This window comes from Bos grunniens, chromosome 2 (genome assembly GCF_055505025.1).
Source record: "Bos grunniens cultivar Pamir isolate PY7600 chromosome 2, Bosgru_T2T1.0, whole genome shotgun sequence".
Lineage (NCBI taxonomy): Eukaryota > Metazoa > Chordata > Mammalia > Artiodactyla > Bovidae > Bos > Bos grunniens.
The window spans coordinates 9,455,752-9,477,386 of record NC_141166.1 but is presented as its reverse complement, the minus strand read 5'-3'; the positions used below and the strand labels follow the sequence as shown (position 1 = coordinate 9,477,386).

At 44.8% G+C, this 21,635-nt stretch overlaps 1 protein-coding gene across 1 annotated transcript in view; it reads right to left on the bottom strand.

Moving 5' to 3' along the window:
- Positions 1 to 3,242: 3,242 nt before the first annotated feature.
- Positions 3,243 to 21,635, bottom strand: part of MACO1 (macoilin 1) — a 66,279-nt gene continuing 47,886 nt past the window's right edge. Inside the window, exons 7-11 of the mRNA XM_086365308.1 lie at positions 19,893 to 20,051; positions 18,055 to 18,237; positions 15,763 to 15,883; positions 9,434 to 9,608; positions 3,243 to 4,393 (exon numbers count right to left, since the gene is read on the bottom strand). Coding sequence (XP_086221434.1) covers positions 4,191 to 4,393; positions 9,434 to 9,608; positions 15,763 to 15,883; positions 18,055 to 18,237; positions 19,893 to 20,051 — 841 coding nt within the window. The 3' untranslated portion in view covers positions 3,243 to 4,190. The remainder of the gene's footprint in view (positions 4,394 to 9,433; positions 9,609 to 15,762; positions 15,884 to 18,054; positions 18,238 to 19,892; positions 20,052 to 21,635) is intronic.

The window sequence follows — 21,635 nt, the reverse complement described above, 5'->3', positions numbered from 1 at the left end:
GGGAAATTCGATCTGGGTAAAAAACACCTAAGCCCCCAGTAGGTTCCCTGCAGCAAGGCTTTCCTGACAGAGAAGTGACTGTTTGCAGGGGATCCAGCAGTTAAGGAAATCTTGGCACCTGGAAAATTCAAGCAGGAGTTTGTAGAGAAAATGTGACAAGAAAAACAAGGTTTCAGCAAAAACCAGAGGCAGGCAGATGGAAGAAGTCACGGTAAATATGCCACTTCAAATTTTCCCCTCTCCTAGAAACAGTTGTTTATACTGTCATTCTAACAGAAAATACTATTCCGGAGATGTTCTGAGTTAGTTAAGACATCATATTTCAGGGTACATGTCTCATCTAATAGTTAGCTTTATTCATTCAGTAAGGATTCATCGAGCACCCGCTATGTGGCACTCACTGTTCTAGGTGCTGGGGTTACAGGGGTCCTCACAGAGTTTGCATTCTAATGAAGAGCGGGGAAAGGTAATACACGAAATAAGCGAAAGGTGTTACACTTTGGGTTCTTCCTCTCCAGCTTGCCCCTCATTGATTAAGTTCTCATTCTGAATTTTCAAAGATGAACTAGAAGAGGGACAGTGTTGAGGCTTCGGGTTGGGAAAACCGGCTAAGGCAGGGCTTCTTAACAATTCATAAGCAACGGAATCACCCGGAGACATTGTTCAAGTGCGGGTTTAACCAGAGGCCTGGAGAAGAGCTCCCGGGTGCAGGCCACGTGCTAAGGAGCTCCCTTGGAAGTCAGGCTGTGGGGACAGAGTCCCCAGCGTGCCCAGTCGGCCCAGGATGCCGACTCCCAGCCAGGCCGGCCAAACGGCCACACCCTGCGGCAGCTCCAGCTCCGGAGCTCGTCGGAGGCCCTGGCCAGTGCACGGAGCGCTCTTCCTCCTGATTCCCACAGTGTCTCCTCCTGGGCGGCTGGGCAGTCAGGAGCAACGCTGCTGCCGTTTAGTCGACCTTCTTAAAGGCAAGGAAACAGCACCCACCCGAGAGGTTGTGCTGGCGGCGAGCCGAGAGCAGACTGCCCTCCCCATCTAGAGGGCTCTGCCCAGCCCAGAGCAGACTAGGGCCTTCAGAGAGGGCAATGCTGCAGGCCTGTGAAGCCAGCTCAGCACGAAACACCACTGAGTCACAGAAAACCCGGTGTTTATGGGGCTCAAGGGCCTTTAACCTAAACAGGTCTAGTTGCTGCAGGCCACAGTTGACTAGTTTTGGCCTTCCTTGAACTGGCTCTGGGGTGGGTTTCCAGTTTCCTGTTTTGTCTTCCTCTGGGATGATGTGAATTTCGCAGAAAGCAATCTGAGAGCAGCTGTTAAAAATGTTCAGCCTTCCAGGTGGCTTGCCACAGCCCTGTGGAAACAGGCATGTGAGCCTGGGCAACTGGGATGGCAGGAGAAAGGACTATCCCCTTCCTTTTAGGCTGGGAGCCATGAGGAACTGTTTATTCTCATTTTGTAGGGGGTCTTGGAAAGATGATCAGAGAGGGAATGGGCACACAACAGCTATTTCCTGATGTAATGTTGGGAGACGTCAATAAAGAGAAGTTATCAGCCAATCAAAAGGCATGCAGGCTGCTTTTTCTGTAAATCATCATCCGGAATGGCAAACATTATTTTCTGGCCTGCAATAAATGATACTGTACTATCACAGAACCATTTCATGATGGCCCTAGAATAACAAAGACAACAACTGGGGATCTCCTTGGTGGGAAAGAACACGACAGTGAGAGGCTCTGGGCAGACACATTCCTTGAGGGAGGGTGAAGGCAAAAGCCAAGCGGAGGGGTCTCCCCTGGGGAGCCCAGCTCCCAGAGTTAAGTGTGGTATGTTTGCAGCAGCCTAGGTGGCCGAGACTCAGGAAGGCTGTCCAGCCATAGGGCCAGGGCTGAGGTGCCCAGAGCAGAATTTTCCAAAACTGGAGCCAAGGTCAATTGTAACAATGGCCAAGAGAGGAAAAGAGCGGCCCAGAGGGGCAGGCAGCTGGCTACTCAGAGGATGAAAACAGGCAAAGCCCCTAGAAACAAGGCAGGACTACAGACATGGTTACCCTGGAAATCAGCTCAGGACGCGTAGCAGAAGGGAAACCCGATAGGGTACTGGCCACAGAGAGGCCGGACAAGACTGTGGAAAATGGAATTTGCTCTTAAAAATTTCTCACCAACTACCTTCCGACTCCACCCCTAACTTGCTTTTTGTACCAGAAAACAAGTCAACTTTGTTTCTAATGCCATGGAGAAAGGAAAAGGCGGGGAGGGAGGAGGAGGGAAGGAAGAGGGAGGGTGAGGGGTAAGAATGGATGCATCCTAAGTAAGACCAGAAGGAAAACCGCCTGAGAGCTGGGGTGGGCTCGTCCCATGTCCTGCACCTGAGCCCCGCTGTCAGGGCGTGGAACCGAGGGCAGGAGAGTGAAAATCTAAGGCTCATTCAGAACAATCTACCTTGTGTGCCCTCCTGAAAAGTTAAAAAGGCAGAAAACTAGTTTTTATCTGTAAGAAAGTGTTTATTCTTTTGAACCCCACAGGAAAAAAAAATAAGAATGCAGCCAAGACCAAGTATTTAACCAAAGTAGTGTCCCAAAAAGGCAGCAAAATGGGGGAAACCTCAACACAAAGTCAGTAACAATTTTCCATGTTTTTGCACAAAGATGAAAAAAATCTATGACAATTCCAAATAACACTTTCATGGTGACAATTACACAAGATGATTCAAAAATGCAAAATGGCAGCAACATGCACACCTGGCTAAAGCTAGAAGTTTTTAATCCCAAAATAAGATCTGTGATTAAAAGGATGATTCTTTTTAATACTTCTATTTTGCTGACTTGCTTGTCCTACTTAATTTGCTTTAAATGAGACGTACATGCCAATTAACAGGAAATTGTAGAACTATGTCCTTCCAGAATCCATGGCAAGGAAGCCAAGCCAATGTTTGGTTTCTGAATTTTCCTAGTTTCCAAATACACTTTTGCTTTGCCCCTCCCTCTCCCAGACCCTCCCTCCACCCCCACCCTGATTCTTAAAACACTTCCAAAGGTTGCCAGTGCAAACACTTTTCTACCAATGTATAATACACACTTGAAACTGAAATCTTTGTGCAGAATTTTGAGTTTTAAACTCCTGAAGAAAAAAAAAAAACCCTCCTTGGCACAAGAGCTGAGGAATTGTCAAGTTTTTTTTAAATCGTCAAACAGAAGATGACGAAGACTGGAAAGCACAGGTAAAGGAAGTTAAAACAAAAACAAAACCTAGAATTGCAGCTTTTATTAGCCAGCATTGCAGTCTCTCGAACACAACCACCACCCTGCTCCCGCGCCCAGGGTGCCTGCCTGGAGGCCAGTTCAGAACAGGGTGGTGCTTTCTACGAAAGGAAACAGAAGGTGTCTGTGGTGGCAACAAACAGCCCAGCTACCCACCAGTTTCACAGCAGGATCCGTGGTGAGCTTGATAGAGAGAGAAGACAGATGATGGCAAAGGGGGAAATTGTTTAAAACCCAGTTTCCTCTTGAATGTCTTTTCCCAAGGCACTGTGGACAGGCTGCTGCTAGCTGGTCGCCAGGGTGGACACACCGATGGGGACACACGCGTCTGAGACACAAACCCCGTGACACTCTCACAGCCTCATCGCCTGAGTCTCTCCCCTCGGCTGAAATGGCACTCCCTGAATTTGTTTGGTCCTTGGAGGGGTCATCAATTTTTATTTTCTGTAATATCTTCAATACAGCTATGGGATCAAAGCTGTGTTAGGTTACTGAACCTTTTCACACCAAAAACTAAAATTTTCATTATCATCCCATGTGAACCCAATGAGCAGATTTTGCTTGCTGACTTAAGAACAAAACAAAGATAAAGGGCTGAGAAGCAAAACCTCTGCTTTTTTTTCTTTTTCTTCAAGAGGAAACTGTAAGAATACATAAAAGGCAAAATTGGCTACTTGAAATCCAAGAATGGTTTTAATGTATTGGCCGAGAAAAATAAACTGCAAAGTTCTGTGAGGTCTTCTAAAAATTTACAAGAAAAACCGATGGGCAGTTCTAATCAGACTTGGATGTTATCTTCCCCCCTTTTTAAAAACGACAACATATACAGTCCCACAAAATACAGTATCAACTTTTTTGTTTTATCTTGACTGCCAGAGACGCTCCTTTGTGATGCCTTCTGATAACCAAATGGCTGAACAAAACACACTGCTGGCCTTCATTTCTTCAGGGGCTGGTAAACAGAGGCATTGGGATCGAGTCCAGAGGGGCTGGTCTCCACAAATTTGGAAGAGTAGTGGGGGGACACGGGGCTCAGGGGGCTGGCAGCAGCACTGTACGTTATGCTGGGCATGACGGCCATGACTTCAGCTATCTTCTGTTTTAGGTCCTTGATTTCCTGGTCTTTCTGAAGAATTTGTCCTGGAAGATCAAAGACCTGCCATTAGTGAGAAGGAAGGGCTCACCCAACACAGTGCCCTTTTGGGCCCATCAATCCCAAGTGGGTTCAACTCCAGCTTTGATGGTTTGCAAGGGGAGACACTTTTCCTGTAATGGGCCAGGAAATATTTTAAAAACTGCGAACCACATACTGTTCTTGTCATTTTTTTCAAGACCATACTAAAATGTAAAAACTGTTCGCAGCCCACCAGTGGTACAAGAAAAGCTGGCAGGCCAGACGTGGCCCATGGGCCACGGTGTGCGAGGGGAAAGCAACTGTGTGTAGGCAGGTGTAATGAAGCACAGAGCTTGTGCACCAGGAGCCATGTGCTGAGCTCAGCAGCTGCTCTCGACTTACGGCTCTGCCTCTCGAGCTGAAACACTGCTTGGGGAGGACGGAGCATCTCTGAATCAGGGCAAGCAATGCAACCAGCTCCCGCCTGCTGCACGGCCGCTTCTCTTCCTGTGCTTCTCCTGTGCTCTGTGTTGTTAACTCAGGAGGTTTCTGTTTCTACTGCATCACAAAGCTGTCCCTGCTCCTTCCATCTAAATCAGACCCTACCCCTAGTCCCCAACTCCTCGATTCTCAACACACCCTAAACTTCCCTTTCTGTCACTTTCTTCTTTGTAATAATGCTAATAATCACTATGGCTAACACATATGTGCCAGACACTGTCCTGAGTGCTTACACAGACGAATTCATTTACTTATCAAAGCAACTCTCTAAGGTGGGAATTATCATCATCATCCATTTTATAGATGAGGAAACCGGAGCACAGAGAGGTGGAGTGACAGAGCTGGGATTGAACACAATGCAGTCTGGCTCCAGAGTCTGCATTCTGTCTCCTATGAGTGTTGAAATGGGTGATGGTTAGTGCCCATCGGAGAAGGCAATGGCACCCCACTCCAGTACTCTTGCCTGGAGAATCCCATGGACAGAGGAGCCTGGTGGGCTGCAGTCCATGGGGTTGCGAAGAGTCGGACACGACTGAGCGACTTCACTTTCACTTTTTACTTTCATGCATTGGAGAAGGAAATGGCAACCCACTCCAGTGTTCTTGCCTGGAGAATCCCAGGGACAGGGGAGCCTAGTGGGCTGCCGTCTCTGGGGTCGCACAGAGTCGGACATGACTGAAGCGACTTAGCAGCAACAACAGCAGCAGCAGCAGCAGCAGTGCCCCATATCTCTCCCCTGGCCCACGAGCTCTGTGAGGGCCAAGACTGTCCCCCCTTTTTCGTCTTTGCCAAAACCTTAGTGTCTGGCTCAGTGCAAAGCTGAGACCCTGCAAGGTATATATCCTACCAAAGTCATTCAGTTATCAATGGCTGAGCAGGATTTAAACCCAGGACCACCTGGTTCCAAAGCCCACGTAATCTCCATGCTTTGATGCTCCCTGGTCCACCAGGGGAAGAACCTTAGGAGGAGCCCTTGTGAAATGTAAACGCCGAAAAAAGTCAGAGGCTGCATTTGAGTTGCACTCATTTTGAGTCCTACAGAAGATGGTAATGTATTTGAAATGTAAGAGAGCCTGGTGGCAGATTTTAAACAATGATATAGTAGAGATGAAAGCCATTTTGGAACCAGGATGAATCAAATGATAGAGAAAGCAGGAGAAAGGCAACAAGGGGTTTGATTTAAATTACAAAGTTGGGTTCCTATTAGAATATTCCGAGCATGACAGAAGAGAGAAGTAGTGGGGAAGGCAGAGGCAAAGAGCTGCAGAAAGGAACTGCTCCCCCCGGCTTCCTTCACGTCCCCTCAGCTTCCAGTAAGCATCAAATACCCTCCTTCTCTTTGAACAAAGAAAGCCTCAGATGAATAAAATAAAATAGTGGCATCTGATACACGAGCCACTGTATCTTCTTTTCCATGCAGATTTAAGCTTGGTTTCTTTAATCAGTAACATACAAACATTCCCAGAGCTTTGGAAAAGACAGTTCTCTCTGCTTCTCTGTGGCTTTGCAGGAATTTCTGGGCCAACAAGGAAGTATAATCCGTGCTGAGAAGCCAAGCTCCCCTCGGCTACAATGAGACCAGGTGCTGCTTCTCTCCAGGAGGTAACCTCTTTCGAGTCTGCAAATCCAAGCAAACAGGAGGAGGCAGAGAGAGGGTGGCCACTTCTCAGGGAGCTGAGCCAGCCAGGCAGAAAAATACAGTGTGTGCTCAGAAGTCTGGCTCTAAAGCAGGATTCCCAGGAAGCTTCTTTTTAAATGTCTTTCCTTGAGTCCGCAGATTCATAGGCCTGATTCTCAACCCTCTTCTCTTCCTGCTCTGTCGCTGCCATCCCAAGCCACGCCTATGGCTTCACTGACCTTTCACGGGGTATCCCACCAGCCCCAGGGTCTCTGGCCCTCTCTCTGGGTGTAGGCCCCAAATTCCCACTGACTGATGAAGACCTTCAGCTCAGTGTTTGGGAGGCAACTCGAGATCAAAGCATCCCACACCAAACTCACTTTTTCTTCTCATTCCTTAAATCTGTTCCGCTCTTCTTCCAAGGTTTTAGCAGCACTGCTGGAACACGTCACCCTCTCTCCTGAAAACCCAGGAGTTACATCCTCTAGTATTGTTTCATTCACGGTCCCCCTAATCCACTCTCTTCTTCCACATCCCCCAGCTAAGGGTCACTGGACTGCTCCCCTGGACGTTCTCAGCACTTAGCACTTTCTTTCCTTTGCTTACACTGTTCCCTCAGATAACAATGGTCTTCCCTGCCATTCTCTGCCTTCAGAATTCACCCTTTGAGGTCATGTACCCACTGCTATATTCAAAATGGATAACCAACAAGGAGGACCTACTGTATAGCACATGGAGCTCTACTCAATTTTATGTGGCAGCCCGGATGGGAGAAGGGTTTGGGGGAGAATGGATACATGTGTCTGTATGGCTGCGTCCCTGCGCTGTTCACCTGAAACCACCACATTTAGTTCAGTTCAGTCGCTCTCTCTGCGACCCCATGAACCACAGCACGCCAGGCCTCCCTGTCCATCGCCAACTCCTGGAGTCCACTCAAATCCATGTCCACTGTGTTGGTGATGCCATCCAACCATCTCATCTTCTGTTGTCCCCTTCTCCTCCTGCCCCCATCTTTCCCAGTATCAGGGTCTCTTCAAATGAGTCAGCTCTTCGCATCAGGTGGCCAAAATATTGCAGTTTCAGCTTCAACATCAGTCCTTCCAATGAACACCCAGGATTGGTCTCCTTTAGAATGGACTGATTTGATCTCCTTGCAGTCCAAGGGACTCTCAAGAGTCTTCTCCAACACCACAATTCAAAAGCATCAATTCTTCAGTGCTCAGCTTTCTTTATAGTCCAACTCTCACATCCATATATGACTACTGGTATTAACTGGCTATACCCCAACACAAGATAAAAAATTTGACGTATGAAAAAAAAAAGAATTCACCCTTCAAAGTCCATTCAACGGCCCCTCCCGTAGGAAGCTGCCTTGACCTCTCCTCCGGCCTTTCAAGGCGCCTGCCTCTACCGTGTGGTGGCAGGCCTTAGGTGTGGCTTTCCCTGGTGCGGCATTTCTCACAGCATCCACCCTACCCTAGCCCTAGTACTAAGACATTATCTGCCTTCTTCACGTGCATTCCCTCATGAAACTAAGTGAAAGTCTTCCAGAAGCAACATGGCAAATGAAAGCACAACATACTGAATGTAGAAACACACTTGAAATACACCTCCCTGGGACACTCAGTTTTAACACTCTATTGACCAGAGACATATTAACACCACAGGCATTAGTTCCTGCAAAAATCCCCTGGTCAATAATGTGTCAAGAGTGTAAAGAGGTCCCTAAGACCAAAAAGTCTGAGTGCCACTACCTGAGTGGAACCTCAACTAGAGTATGTCTTGTTTATCTTGTCTCCTTTTCACCTTCTAGTAAAATGGTTTGCATAGACCTAGTGTGAATGCTTTGCAAGTACCTGTTGAGATATTCTTTTCCTTCTACTAAGTCAACTGCTTGAAAAAATTTTTCTTCAGTCATCTATTTGTGGCTTACCAACTTCTTGAACAAAATCTAAATTTCTTTTCATTAGGTCATGTCAGGTCTCTATTCCGAAGCCTTCCAAAGCTTCCCATGGCATTCAGAATAAAGTTCTTTCCATAGGCAGCGAAGCTTGGCAGAATGTGGCTCCTGCTACTTTTGATCCTAAAAACTCTCCCCATCACTCAGGCTGCAGCCCCACTGGCCATGACGCAAGTTCCCTCTAGACACTCACCTACTCCCTCTCTCTCTTCTCCCAGTCCCTGCTCAAACGCTACCTACTCAAAGGCTCTTCCATGTCCTCCACGTCAAACTGGCAGCGCCCCTCCACCCCAGCACAGGCTCCCTTGCCACTGCTTTCTTTCCTTCACCGCACCCTTCCATGTTACATGTCTGCCCATCACTGTCGGTCCCCTAGGGGATGCTCACAGTGTGTGGTACACAGCGAGTCTCAGTAACTTCTGCTGAGGATCAGCCTGCCCTCCAGACCCTCCTCCTCCTTCCATGCCCTCATCTGCAACCTTTGCTCCAGTCAAACAGAGCCAGCAGCCACCTCGCTCAAGCTGTTTCTTCTGTTTAGACGCCTCTCTTCCCCTCCTGCTCACTACACCGCTTCTTCACTGGGGCTAACCCCTTCTCATCACTCAAGACCCAGGTCAGACATCAGCTCCCCTGAGAAATGGCCCTCTCTAACTCTCCAGACTGGCTGAGTATCTGCCGACGTTCCCAGGGAACCCACACACCCTGTTCCACTGGCACCTTCTGGTGACTCTGCAGTTCTCTACATACTTCTGTAACACTCTGAGCTCCTTGAGCACAGAAACACATACTTTTCCCTGTGTGCCCTGCTGGACATGTTCTCATCTCAAAATTCGTCTGCAAAATGAATTAATGTGATGATTCCCACGTTCATGATGGGCACTTATCAGACCACTTGAAGGGTGAGTGCAAATGCCTTTGGTTAGAGCTCTAAGGAAGCTGCTCTCTGTGCCCCCGGGCATCCCTGACCTGGGCCCGCTGCTCGCCTACCTTGGGCAATCTCGAGCTGCCGCTTTGCGTCCCCCAGTGCGGAAAACAGGTCCAGCTTGATTCTTGTCTCTGCACTCAGGCTGTTCTCCAGGTGCTGCGTTTTATCTTGCATGGCCGAGAGGGCTGACATTAACACCTCAGTATCCTTCTCATTTTCCTTATACTTCCGAAGCTCCTATCAACATCATCAAAGCAGCAATGTTACAACACAGTTTTGGCATTGATGCCTACAAATTTGAAATCACAAATAAAATCCCACCATTACTGACCTGGCCCCTAGAACATAGAACTCTGCTGCTTCACAGGTTTAGACCTTACCCTTTAGAGGGAGTGCAAAATGTATTTATATACAGTGATTTGCACATACAGACAGTGACTGTGTTGGGTTATTTCGAGGTAACAGTGGACTCCGTCTCCAAATAAAACACTTTCTTAAAATCCTTACTCAGAACCACAAAGACCCTGTTGCCAGTTGCAAATGGTGCTATAATGCTCTAGTTAAATTAGCCAAAACTCTACTCTCAACTTAAAACTAAAAACTGTAAAAATCTTAAATTATTTTGATAGGGCATATTCCAAAACAAACCCACTTAAAACATCAGACGCACGCACACACACACACATATACACTGATATTTTGATATTTTCATTTTAAAAGAAACTGAAAACATAGTGAATTAAAAAATACTTAAAAGTCCAAAGAAAATAAAAATCACCCAAAATCCCAATGCTGCAAAAAATTAGATATATCTTCTTCTAGTCTTTTTTAAGCCTATGTATCTTTTAGCATAATTGAAATCACACTAAATGTACAATTTTCTAAAAACTTATATAATCTACACTTCTTCAAAAATACAATTTTTATTGAATATATAATATTCCTAAATGTATCAGTTCAGTTCAGCTGCTCAGTCATGTCCAACTCTTTGCAACCCCATGGACTGCAGCATACCAGGCTTCCCTGTCCATCACCAACTCCCGGAGCTTGCTCAAACTCATCGAGACAGTGATACCATCCAACCATCTCATACTCTGTCATCCCCTTCTTCTCCTGCCTTCAATGTTTCCCAGCATCATGGTCTTTTCCAGTGAGTTAGTTCTTCGTATCAGGTGGCCAAAGTATTGGAGCTTCAGCTTCAGCATCAGTCCTTCCAATGAATATTCAGGACTGATTTCCTTTAGGATGGATTGGTTGGATCTCCTTGTAGTCCAAGGGACTCTCACGAGTATTCTCCAACACCACAGTTCACAAGCATCAATTCTTTGGCTCTCAGCTTTCTTTATGGTCCAACTCTCATATCCATACATGATTACTGGAAAAACCATAGCTCTGACTAGATGGACCTTTGTTGGCAAAGGTCCTCTGCTTTTGAATATGCTGTCTAGGTTGGTCATAGCTTTTCTTCCAAGGATGGCTGTAGTCACCACATGCAGTGATTTTGGAGCCCAAGAAAATAAAGTCTGTCACTGTTTCCATTGTTTTCCCATCTATTTGCCATGAAGTGATGGGACCAGATGCCACGATCTTCGTTTTTTGAATGTTGAGTTTTAAGGCAGCTTTTTCATTCTCCTCTTTCAATCAAAAGGCTCTTCAGTTCCTCTATGCTTTCTGCCATAAGGGTTGTGTCATCTGCATATCTGAGGTTACTGATATTTCTCCAAGCAATCCTGATTCCAGCTTATGCTTTACCCAGCCCAGCATTTCGCAAGATGTGACAATATACAGCCTTGGCGTACTCCTTTCCCAATTTGGAACCAGTCCGTTGTTCAATGTCCGGTTCTAACTGTTGCTTCTTGACCTGCATACAGATTTCTCAGGAGACAGGTAAGGAGATCTGGTATTCCCATCTCTTTAAGAATTTTTCACAGTTTGTTGTGATCCACAAACAACTGAGACTTGCCTGTGAGTGTCCAGGAGTCTCTGGCGAGGTGTGGGTCGACAGTGGCCTGCTGCAGGGTCAGGGCACTGAATACAACAGTGCCTGCACACGTCCTTTTGAAGGAAGCCACCATTACCCTTACCATAGTTTGGCCTCAGGCCAAACAACAGGGAGGGAACACAGCCCCGCCCATCGACAGAAAAATCGGATTAAAGATTTACTGACCATGGTCCCACTCTTCAGAACAAGACCCAGCTTCCCCCCTTCCCACCAACCCCCAACCAGTCAGTCTCTCCTGTCAGGAAGCTTCCATAAGCCTCTATAATCCTTATCCATCAAAGGGCAGACAGAATGGAAACCACAATCACAGAAAACTAACCAAACTGACCACATGGACCACAGCCTTGTCTAACTCAATGAAACTATGAGCCATGTCATGTAGGGCCACCCAAGATGAACAGGTCATGGTGGAAAGTTCTGACCAAACGTGGTCCACTGGAGAAGGGAATGGCAAACCACTTCAATATTCTTGCCTTGAGAACCCCATGAACAGTATGAGAAGGCAAAAAGATACGACACTGAAAGATGAACTCCCCAGGTACGTAGGTGTCCAACATGCTACTGGAGAAGAGTGGAGAAATAACTCCAAAAAGAATGAAGAGACAGAGCCAAAGCAAAAACAATGTCCAGTTGTGGATGTGACTGGTGATAGAAGTAAAGTCAGATGCTGTAAAGAACAATATTGCATGGGAACCTGGAATGTTACGTCTATGAATCAAGGTAAATTGGAAGTAGTGAAAGAGGAGGCAAGAGTGAACAATGACATTTTTAGGAATCAGTGAACTAAAATAGACCGGAATGGGCGAATTTAACTCAGATGACCATTATATCTACTACTCTGGGCAAGAACCCGTTAGAAGAAATGGAGTAGCCCTCATAGTCAACAAAAGAGTCTGAAATGCAGTATTTAGGTGCAATCTCAAAAATGACAGAATGATCTCTGTTCATTTCTAAGGCAAACCATTCAATATCACAGTAATCCAAGTCTATGCCCCAACCACTAATGCTGAAGAAGCTGAAGTTGAATGGTTCTATGAAGACCTACAAGACCTTCTAAAACTAACATCAAAAAATGATGTCCTTTTCATCACAGGGGACTGGAATACAAAAGTAGCAAGTTACAAAATACCTGGAGTAACAGGCAAGTTTGGCCTTGGAGTATAAAATTAAGCAGGGCAAAGACTAACAGAGTTTTACTAAGAGAAATCACTGGTCATAGCAAACATCCTCTTTCAACAACACAAGAGATGACTCTGCACATGGACATCACCAGATGGCCAATACCAAAATCAGACTGATTATATTCTTTGCAGGCAAAGATGGAGAAGCTCTACAGTCAGCAAAAACAAAACCAGGAGCTGACTGTGGCTCAGATCATGAACTCCTTATTGCAATATTCGGACTGAATGACTATACAGTGGAAGTGACAAACAGATTCAAGGGATTACATTTGATAGACAGAGTACCTTAAGAATTATGGATGGAGGTTCGTGACATTGTATAGGAGGCAGTGATCAAGACCATCCCCAAGAAAAAGAAATGCAAAAAGGCAAAATGGTTGTCTGAGGAGGTCTTACACATAGCTGAGAAATGAAGCAAAGTGAAAGGCAAAGGAGAAAAGGAAAGATATACTCATCTGAATGCAGAGTTTCAAAGAACAGCAAGGAGAGATAAGAAAGACTTCCTCAGTGACCAATGCAAAGAAATAGAGGAAAATAATAGAATGGCAAAGACTAGAGATCTCTTCAAGAAAATTAGAGATACCAAGGGAACATTTCATGCAAAGATGGGAACAATAAAGGACAGAAATGGTATGGACCTAAATGTATATGTACCATAATTTATTAAATTTCCACTATTAAGATTATTTTCAATTTTTTTTGCATTTATTAATATATACCACTGTGATGTACATCTTTGTGTATGAATCACTGGTGAGATTTTAAAATATTTACCTTAGGCTGGAATCTGAGAAAAATATTTTTAGAAAATACATGGTCTTTCCAGAATATTATCCTTCCACCAGCAACATATAAGGCCTATTTCATTGCACCCTTACCCAGGCTGTTATCACTGTTTAAAAATTGTTTGCTAATTTCACAGACTATAAATGATACTCAATTTTAATCTGTCTTTGGTGATAAGGACATATTCTTACACTGTTATCAGTCATTTGCATTTTTTGTGAATTATTTATTCATATCCTTTGCCTATCTTCTGTATATTTGAGCTTTTATTAGCAATATTTATGAGCTATTTACATATTGAGAATATTAATCCCTTATTTATAACATTTGTTGCAATATCTGTATCTGTCCCAGGTGATGTTTTTCCTTTTATTTTTCCACTTTGCGATTTAAAACAAAATGAGTTTCTTTTCCTGTGGAATTCTGACTCTTTCTCTGGCATTTCCACTGTTTCCCATATATTTCCCATGAAGTAATGGGACCAGATGCCATGATCTTCATTTTCTGAATGTTGAGCTTTAAGCCAACTTTTTCACTCTCCACTTTCACTTTCATCAAGAGGCTTTTTAGTTCCTCTTCACTTTCTGCCATAAGGGTGGTGTCATCTGCATATCTGAGGTTATTGATATTTCTCCCGGCAATCTTGATTCCAGCTTGTGCTTCTTCCAGCCCAGCGTTTCTACTCTGCATATAAGTTAAATAAGCAGGGTGACAATATATAGCCTTGACGTACTCCTTTCCCTATTTGGAACCAGTCTGTTGTTCCATGTCCAGTTCTAACTGTTGCTTCCTGACCTGCATATAGGTTTCTCAAGAGGCAGGTCAGGTGGTCTGGTATTACCATCTCTTTCAGAATTTTCCACAGTTGATTGTGATCCACACAGTCAAAGGCTTTGGCATAGTCGATAAAGCAGAAATAGATGTTTTTCTGGAACTGTCTTGCTTTTTCCATGATCCAGCGGATGTTGGCAATTTGATCTCTGTCTGGTTCCTCTGCCTTTTCTAAAACCAGCTTGAACATCAGGAAGTTCACGGTTCACGTATTGCTGAAGCCTGGCTTGGAGAATTTTGAGCATTACTTTACTAGCGTATGAGATGAGTGCTGCAGATGGTGACTGCAGCCATGAAATTAAAAGATACTTACTCCTTGGAAGAAAAGTTATGACCAACCTAGATAGCATACTGAAAAGCAGAGACATTACTTTGCCAACAAAGGTCCGTCTAGTCAAGGCTATGGTTTTTCCAATGGTCATGTACGGATGTGAGAGTTGGACTGTGAAGAAAGCTGAGCACAGAAGAATTGATGCTTTTGAACTGTGGTGCTGGAGAAGACTCTTGAGAGTCCCTTGGACTGCAAGGAGATCCATCCAGTCCATTCTAAAGGATATCAGTCTTGGGTGTTCTTTGGAAGGAATGATGTTAAAGCTGAAACTCCAGTACTTCGGCCACCTCATGCGAAGAGTTGACTCATTGGAAAAGACTCTGATGCTGGGAGGGATTGGGGGCAGGAGGAGAAGGGGACGACAGAGGATGAGATGGCTGGATGGCATCACTGACTCGATGGACGTGAGTCTGAGTGAACTCCGGGAGTTGGTGATGGACAGGGAGGCCTGGCGTGCTGTGATTCATGGGGTCGCAAAGAGTTGGACACGACTGAGCGACTGAGCTGAACTGAACTGGCATTTCTTTTTCTGTGCTATCAGATGAGTGTCGATTTTCTTTTTCCCGTTGTCCAGCTATCCCACAGCCCTCACTGATTAACCCTTGCTGTTTCATCCATTTCTGATCCACCTTCCCTGCACTTTAGGCTTTGATTCTGGGTCATCTATTCTATCTGCCACTGGTTTTTTATGAGTCCCCTATAACTCAAATTACTGTAACTTTACAACTTAAGACATTAGTTTTAAATGTCCCTTTCAAGACCCAACATCAAATACTTTGTCAAGGTATACACAATCCCCAAACTGGCACTGTCCAAAGAACCGGCAGTTTCCTACTCCATGCACATGCAGTTTTCCTCCACTCCATGCCTCGAGTGGCCATCTGTGAGGCTCAGAGCCACCCAGAATGGTCAATTCCCTGGCAATCGATACAGAGTTAGGGCTAAGAAGAGGTATATCAGTTCCATAGCACACTAATTTGGCCTGTAACCTGAAAAAGTGAAATGAATCTCTGGTGAACCAAATTCTGGTATAAAACATGTCAGGGATCAATATTTCTGGCTTGTCTTAGAATCCAGTTAAATTAAATATAGCTTGAATGAGCTCGACAAGATGAGAGCTTCTTTTGGTCATATGGAGATTTTCAAACGCGATGGGGTTTGGCTTGTATTAGTAGGGGCTATCTCCTCATGGCAGCACAGAGCACAAATCTAACAGAGAAGAGGAATTCAAGTGCAATGAAGTTGGCTGTCCTCCCTTACCTGAACTTTCAGCTCTAATTCTCTGATCTGGTCTTCTTTAACCTTCATGTCCATTGTGAGCTTCTTGCCCTCTGCTTCTAATTCTCTGATCCGATTCCGTAAGGTTTCGGTGCACTCTCCCCTTTAAAAAGAAGAGAAAGGAAAAAGAATTCAAACAAGTACAGGTTTAATCATATTTCAGGACCAATATTTTTCTTGTACTCACAGAATCAGATTTCAGCTTTTGGCTCAGTCTGCTCATTCTCTCTGTACTTTTATAATTTCAAAAGTCATCTAAAATGATTACTAACTGGGAGTCTTAGATGAGCCAGATGTCAAGCTAGTACTTTTACCCATACTGCCTCCTGTACTGGAGTTGGGTTTATTATTCTGTTTTCCAGAGAAGAAAACTGAAGCTATTTAGATATAATATAATCCTGAAAAAGCGAACATAGTCCCAAGGTTGCCAACTTGTCGGTCATAGAACTGGCTGAGAACTGAGGTTTTTCCACTTTGCCAATCCACCAAGCTTCCCATCAGGCAACATGACCTGGAACACTGCACACAAGCTGAGCAAGACAGAACCAGATGTCTTCTGTCTCCAGCAGAGGGCAGTGAGCTAGGAACATTTTCACTTTTGACGGGCTATATGCATTGCAAACATCACCTTTCTTTAGGCATGATATTTTGACAAGCCTGAAGTAAATAGAAAGAGAAGGAAGCAGCATTAGAGTTGCTTCTCAGGGTTATAATAAGGAAAAACTTAAAAAGATGATGATAATAGCAAGTTCAAAGCTGATGAGCCATTTAGGCCCGGTGGAGTAGGTATCCTTTGCCCACAAAAAGGAAGGTCCAGAGAGACTCTTCAAGGTTTGAGATTTATTTAAGAACAAAAACAGCCTCTACATGAATGAGGGCTTCCCTATTGGCTCAACTGGTAAAGAATCCGCCTGCAATGCTGGAGACCTGGGTTCGACCCCTGGGTTGGGAAGATCCCCTGGAGAAGGGAAAGGCTACCCACTTCAGTGTTCTGGCCTGGAGAATCCCATGGACTGTATAGTCCACGGGGTTGCAAAGAGTCAGACTCGACTGAGCTACTTTCACTTTACTACATGAATGATGGCAAACAAGAACCATCCAAGGGTTAAAGCAGAGAAAGCAGAAGAGATTAAGGGTAGAGACTGAAACCAACATACTGATTCTCAGGCGTAAGAGCCACTGAACAATATCGTTAAGAAAATGGCATATCCACCTCAGGGATTTTTTTAAAAAACAGTAACTCTTAGATGAATTAAGGAGAGCACAAGCCACACCAGACAACTGTTCAGGAAAATCTCCTGCAATGCAAGTGCTCAGACATGTTTACAAATCTTTAAATGATGGACAAACAAAACTCATCACATCCTAGGCAAGTCAGTAAAGGGTCTTATGAATTTGTAAAGATCCTGATGGGCCAAGTCAGCTCAGCCAGCTGCAGTCCAGAGTCTGCTGGGGTAAGGCAGGATCACACAGGAGAAAGACCTCTCCATCCCACTGATACTTCTAAAAGGTGAAATGATGGTCTACCAAGTATCCTACAAATGCCAGAGCTGAAAAGAAGGCTAGAAACGTGCCAAATACAAAAGAGAAAGCAGTAGAACTATATCACATGGACACAGATTTGGGGATAGAAATTTAAATGAAATAAATAATAATTTACCCTCATGCTGCATCTGTAAACCCATAACTGACCCTCACCATGCAGAAGAACTTCACCAGTCGAAAAAATGAAGAAAAAGTGAAAAAGTGAAGTAGAAGCTAAAGAGAGACAGAGAGGGAGAAAAAGAGGCTCTTAAGTCTTTCCCCATCTTTTTTAAGGTCATTTGACAGTTTGCTGATGTCCAAAAAGGCATGAGCAGTCAGGACACAGTGTCTGGGGAAATGAGACTTTATCTTTCTTGCATTTTAAGATAAAAACTCCAGAAACACACAACTTAGTAATGACAGTTCTGCAAGGGAACAAAAGTCCAGATCGGCTCTCTCAAAGTATGTAGTAATATCAGTCTTACAGAAAGTGACTGGAACCCCTTTTTGAGCAGCATTTTGCCTTCCAGGTGTGGAAGGCACAGTAATTCCCTCATCCTGCTTTACAGAGGTCATGAGGGATGAAGTGGTCACGAGAGCTTGAGCCTGCACAGACGGAGTTTAAACCAGTTAACATAACAGTACTTAACAGCAATCCATCCGTGCATGACTGTCTATTTCCAGACCTGCCCAAGGCATCAAATTCCCATTCTCAGTCCAAGGAAAGCCATACAGGTGGCATGGACCTACCTTGATGCAGCAGCAAATGCGACAGCCCGGGCAGCAGTAGCTTCTTCTAACTTCTTCCTTTTTTTCTCCTCCATTAACTGCTTTTCTACAAAACTTCGGGCTTCCTGCTCAGCTTTTAGCTTTTTCTCCAACTGGCTGATATTCTGCTTATCTTTCTGCTTCATTTGCACAGCATTATGTAATCTATATGGAAATGATTGTCATACAGTTTTACAATTAGAAGTGTTCACCAAAAACCCTGGAAAGACATGGCTTCTCTTTATCATTTTAAAGCCAAACAGGAGATTTGAATAGCAGATCACAGATGTCAACTCCCAGAGGGCCCAGGGAAAATACAATCATTATTATTTAACAATTCCTAAAAACAAATAAACAAGCTACTTTACAAAATACAGAATTGGACCTAGCCTCTGCTTTACGGGGCTTTTCTGGTGGCTCAGATGGTAAAGAATTCACCTGCAGTGCAGGAGACCTGGGTTGGGAAGATACCCTGGAGGAGGGAACGAGTATCTATTTCAGTATTCCGGCCTGGAGAATTCCATGGATACAGTTCATGGAGTCACAACGAGTTGGACACGACTGACCAACTTTCACTTCACTTCTGCAAGTGATCTACAGAAGGTAATCCAGAAAACAGGATAAAACAGGTCTCTAAGAGAGGAAAAGATAACTGGAGAGCTAATTCTACTGCCTCGTAGAACTTCAGTCTGAGATCCAGGAAGGGCAGATGGAACCAGCCCCACTGAAGCGGAGGGGCTGGGGGGGGACGGGGGGGCAGGTCTTTCCTTGCATGAACACAATGCGCCACAGCCCACTGCAGCCCTTCCTTCCCAGCTGGGAGGCGTTTTCTCCCAGTATCCCAAAATAGAACTTGTAGTTAGAAGCACAGGATGCTTATTTCAGATAGAAATTTCAGCCACCTTCTCTGCCTTGCTACTCCTCCTCCTCGCTTTATGTATCAATATAAGGTGAGTTTTTCTCACTGTATCAACAACGCTAGAGCCATCACACACATACATGAAACAATGGAAAGGCTATTTGTCTATAATGCTTTAGCTTTTGAGTTACATTCCCTGAAAATGAGGAAGGAATCCTCTTTCAAGGGAAAGCCCAGACAGCTCAGCACCTTCAACAGCAATCACTAGCCCAGACACCCAATGCTTAGAGATTTAAAAAAAAAAAAAAAGATAGACCCGCATTGAGTCAAGAAGTAATTCCAGAATGAATTAATGGAAAGCATAAAAGAAAAGCAGGCTTTTGGTCTGCCTCTTCAAATAAAATCAAAGTTCACTGCCACTTTTAGTTCCAGAAATCAAAGTACAGAGAGTCTAATCCTCTGGAAACTTTCACTCAAAGGAGTAAGAGCTTCAAATTGTGGCAGAAATACTTCTGGTCAATTTTACTCAAATTGTCACAAAAGCTCAATGACTATTTTAAACTAAGAGCAGAAGTTATTAAATGAGAGAAGACAAATAGTATTATTAAACTGTTTTGTTGGGAGGGGGGTTCAGGATTGGGAACACGTGTACACCCGTGGCGGATTCATGTTGATGTATAGCAAAACCAATACAATATTGTAAAGTAATTAGCCTCTAATTAAAATAAATTAATTTTTAAAAAATTTAAAAAAAGAAAATAAACTGTTTTGTTCACATTAAATGTTTTTATAGATTTTGTAACACACTGAATATCTCATGCTAAATACTTTTAACATTTTATTTTAAAAAACCCCTCTGCTAGATTCTTTTGTCATCATGAACCTTGTGCTCCAATCCCTGAAAACAAAAGTGATGCGAGGCTGCTAGGCTCCCTGCCGAAGGTCCACAAGGCGCACGTACTTGTTCTGCAGCAGCTCGTTCTCCTGCCGGAGCTGGCCCATTTCTGAGCGGATCCCTCGCTCGGTGCTTGAGAGAGAGCTGATCTGACTCCGGAGCTCCTGCTCCACTTGCCTGCTGGCCTGCAGGTCGGCCTTTAACTTTTTAATGTCTTGTTCCAGCCTAGGAGAAGGAAAAGAGCAGCATCTTCATCACTGAAGGGGCACCCCTGGGGCTCTGAGAGAGACCCTGGCTGAAGTCCTTGAGGGCTGGCTGGACGGCGGAGCATCCCGCCATCACTGCAACTCCCGTCCGCAATCAGCCTTTGAATGAGTGCTTCTGCCTGGGTCCCCATGCCTTCCCACCAGAAGGTAACTTTTGCTTCTCCTCAAACATTTGTGAACACCGACAGGTGAAGATGGTGACTTGTATCTGAGCTGCTAACAAAGGAGGAGGGGGAGGCAGAGGGAGGGTGGCTGAAGGGGAAGGTCCCCTCCCCACTGGTGAATTCCCCATGCTCCTCAGCACAGGAGATATGCTCATAGCAACCAGCTCAGGACCCATCTGCTTTGAGACATCCTGACAGGTCAGAATCTACTCTCTGAGATTCCCTCCCACCATGGGCCAAGAAGACAAGCGTCTGAGACAAGCTCCTGAAACTGCTATCATCCTTGCTAAATGATGCTCACACTTGCGGTGACTGTGACAGAAGAGCTCATTAGACTCAACAACAATGAAAAAAGGAACAAATTACATGATCTACGAATCATAAGAAAACTCCATCTGTGAAATGAAGCTTATCTTTTCAATTCTTCACTCCTATTTCATCTATTTCTTTAAAACAGTCACAGTTTCACTCCAAGTGACATGCACCGGGGAACTATTATGTGCACGTGCAGGACTCAACAGGGTCGACAAGAAGTACATGTCAAGCCCCTTTCTTCATGAGAGGACTTTCTGAGTTCACTAGAGGCCAATAAACAGACATCTGAAATGATTAGACCATAACACAGGGAGGCCACAGTTAAATGCATGCTAAAAGGAATGACTAGTATCTCATGAGAATGTATGTGTCAGATGCTATCCTGTAGATTTTAACGGCACGGATTCATTTAACCTGTCCAACTATGAGGTAAGCTGAAAAACCTTGGCAGGTTATTAGTCCATTTTTAAAGATGAAGAAACCTAGATTCAGAAAAGTCTTCAGCCTAAGGTCACACAGGCAACCTAGCTCCACAGTCCACTCTCTTCTCCCGCCGGCCAAACTGTGGCTCCATCAGCCATAGCACGGCGTGGGGAGAAGTGCCACAGGAGTTCCGAGCAGAGAAGATGGAAAATGAGCTGGGCCTCAAAGGTTGGGCAGGATTTGGAGAAGCAGAAGGGGAGGATGAGGCATTCTAAATAAGGGGAAACACTCTCAAAAGCACCACTAGCCACAGATATAGGGACAGGGCAATCAGTCTGGCCTCTGAGGAAGGGACCTACTCTGGTAATAGAGGGAGAAAGAATAGAAGGGGGTTGGAGATTGGACTGTGGAGACCGGCACTGAAGGTCAGGCCAAGGATGACTGCCAGGAGAGATTCAGAAGACACCTGTTCCTACAAACTTACAGGTAGGCAGATGTCAGTTTGCTCTGACAAGATTCCTGTGCATTTCACTAATCCAACATAGCAACAGAACCAAGATTTTTGGAGGGTAATGGTGATTGCTCCTTAGAACTGCCCGCTCCACAGCCTAGGGCCTTACAGATATGTTTCATGAAACATT